General features: G+C 37.2%; 1 protein-coding gene across 1 annotated transcript; it reads right to left on the bottom strand.

Moving 5' to 3' along the window:
* Window positions 1–443: 443 nt before the first annotated feature.
* Window positions 444–2,221, bottom strand: LOC119069060 (palmitoyl-protein thioesterase 1). Its single transcript, XM_037172935.1, has 7 exons — window positions 1,811–2,221; window positions 1,595–1,746; window positions 1,433–1,521; window positions 1,197–1,355; window positions 991–1,140; window positions 796–922; window positions 444–725 (listed from the first exon to the last, which is right to left on the bottom strand). Exons 1-7 carry the CDS (start codon window positions 1,926–1,928, stop codon window positions 600–602), a joined length of 921 nt encoding a protein of 306 aa, XP_037028830.1. The 5' UTR covers window positions 1,929–2,221; the 3' UTR covers window positions 444–599.
* Between the last annotated feature and the right edge of the window lie 235 nt (window positions 2,222–2,456).

The following is a 2,456-nucleotide window of genomic DNA, read 5'->3' as shown; positions in this document are numbered from 1 at the left end:
TCGCCCCTGTTCTTTTTAGTAAACCGTTCCAACACCTTCAAAATCGTTTTACAACTACAGTTACAGCCATTTTATACCGTTGGTTGCACTTTTTGGTATTGGCTATTCGTACGCAAGAAGGACTGCTTATGAAAAACGAATATGATTTTCGCGCGGCGCTGATCGTAATTCTTATTCTTAGCGGCAGATGGATCTCCTCTCGTTTGTAAATGAAAAATAAAAAAAAACGTTTCTTGCTACTGCTCAATGAACTCAACCGTCTGGACAGTGTCTACAGTGTCTTCACTGTCATTGTCAAATTATCAAATTATCTGTAAATTTTTTTAAGGAAAACTGCTTGAAATCAGTGGAATATGGAAATTCATTAAACTTTGATGCCCTGATCGTCAGATTCGTAAATTTAAGCGACAACCACACTACAAAACAAAAATTAATTTGGTGGAAAAAATAAATTTTTAAATCTTTAATTGTAAATCAAACTGCAGCATCCACGGCTCATTCAATAATCCTAACATTAGCGAGTTATATCTCAGAGTCACTTAAAGTAATGGTAACTGTTGTGGCAATTTTCTAATCACTCAATCGGTGAGAAAAATGACCTATGGCTGCAGTATTGGAATTATATTTTTTGTGAACCATTCTTCGGTAAACTGTAGATGATTTCCCTTCGACTCTAAAAATATTAGTTTGTTCGCTGCCATCATTGCTTTCAGACCCAATTTGTCCTGGAAGAATTTTGTTATGTTTTCGCTTTAATAAACTTCCCAAACAGGGCGTGTGGGATGTACAAGATACCTCAGTGAAAATAGCACTTTCGTTTAATGGTAAAATTATTTTGTCTTGATTCGGAGCATAGAATTCAAACCATTGAGATTGTAGCGGCTGAACGATAGTGTCTTCAGTGAACTTGACCATAACGAAACTGTAAGTTTGTCGTTGAATTGGTGGTTTAAGCTTGAAAATAATTGAATGTGCATCCCGAACACGTACCTATTCAACTTCATCAGATTATCGATGTAGGTCTGATTGATCGACTTTTCGTTGTTTATATCGGCCAGAAAAGAACTCTGCTGCGCATACTTTTCTTCATTGAGTGGATCATGCCAGTAAGTAGCTTGAACCAAAAAGTTTTGCATCCACCTGAAATCATTCAATGTACACAGTTTCCTCGGCATAATTAGCTCCATTTAGCATACTCTGTGTAGGCGGCTATGTTCAACATCTTTCGGAACGACTCACAGGATCTATGGCTCAATGACGGACAATTTGGTAGACCGAAAACGCCTTGGTGCTGACCGCCAAGTGTTATTAAATTCAGCATTGGTGGATGGGGACATCTTTGGGCTATGGCACGTCTACAGGCAGATGAATAATCAAGAAACTTAGAAACCCTCAGGTGTCGGCTGCCACTTTCAATTTAGTAGAAACTTACAAGAATTGACCTCCTTGTGAGAATCCAATAGCATTGTAGCCGTTTTGCAGCTTTGAATCATTGGATAATTGTTTGCAAACTTCCTCCACCTGACATGAATGAACTGAATGAATTAGATAAGGAAGCAGACGATTAGACATTAAAACTCTTTAGGAATCTCACCTGCTTATTAGGATGAACAAAGAATCCACTCTCGTAGTCCGTTATAATAGACTCGCCGATTCGCACCGATTTTACGTAGAGTGATTCGCCAATTTTGGATTTTAGCATTTTCGTGACCGAGCCAAGGCTGAACGGAAAACAGCAGGTATCGCCTGAATGATCAATGGCGCAACCATCAGGATGGAACGATTGAAAATCATAAAATGTAATTCTCACCCATCCCGTGCCACAATACGATCGGTGGAGCAACCGCATCATCGGAATATCCTTGACTTGTCCACAATACTAGCAAAAACAGCCAATTACAGAGGAATGTCTGAGACACCGAAAACATTTTGGTTTTATAATAAAATGCCTTTCTAATTCAGCACACGGATTTGGTTTGTTCGAAGCAAATATCACAGACTGTTAATACACCAATAACAACAACTTCTTTATCTGACATTTGACAAACGAAAGAAACTGTTCTTAAAGAGTAAACGAATGCGAACAGTTCAAATTTCGAAAGTGATAATTAAGCGTAACCGAAACGTAACAATAAATAGCAAAAAAAGTGGTTTTGAATTCGTTTGAAAAAAATGTTTGTTGCAATTATAGCAAATTGATATGCTCTGAACTTTGTTAAATTGGGCGTTATAACTTTTCACACACTACAAACTAATCGGCAGTATAGTTATATCGAGTCTATTACTTCTTTCGACCAAAAATTTTGAAAACATTGATGAGAAATCTTTTACTTCATTTCGTTTAGCATACGTATATTTTACTACAAATGTCAATGAATTGAAATGGATTGTATTACATAGTCAGAGCTCGCGTCGTTCGTTTTTGTCGTAATTAATTATCACAGTTTTTGAAGGAA

The sequence above is a fragment of the Bradysia coprophila genome (assembly GCF_014529535.1).
Source record: "Bradysia coprophila strain Holo2 chromosome X unlocalized genomic scaffold, BU_Bcop_v1 contig_26, whole genome shotgun sequence".
Taxonomy (NCBI): Eukaryota; Metazoa; Arthropoda; class Insecta; order Diptera; family Sciaridae; genus Bradysia; species Bradysia coprophila.
Note: the sequence above shows the minus strand (reverse complement) of the source record. Positions and strands in the feature narration are given on the sequence as shown.

What these genes read in the sequence shown, in the direction of transcription:
- LOC119069060 (XM_037172935.1), bottom strand. Translation starts at nt 1,928, where the DNA reads ATGTTTTCGGTGTCTCAGACATTCCTCTGTAATTGGCTGTTTTTGCTA. An exon ending in TTGTTCATCCTAATAAGCAG is followed by an intron (nt 1,522 to 1,594) that starts GTGAGATTCCTA and finishes CATTCATGTCAG; the next exon opens with GTGGAGGAAGTTTGCAAACA. An exon ending in AAAGTGCTATTTTCACTGAG is followed by an intron (nt 726 to 795) that starts GTATCTTGTACA and finishes AAATTCTTCCAG; the next exon opens with GACAAATTGGGTCTGAAAGC.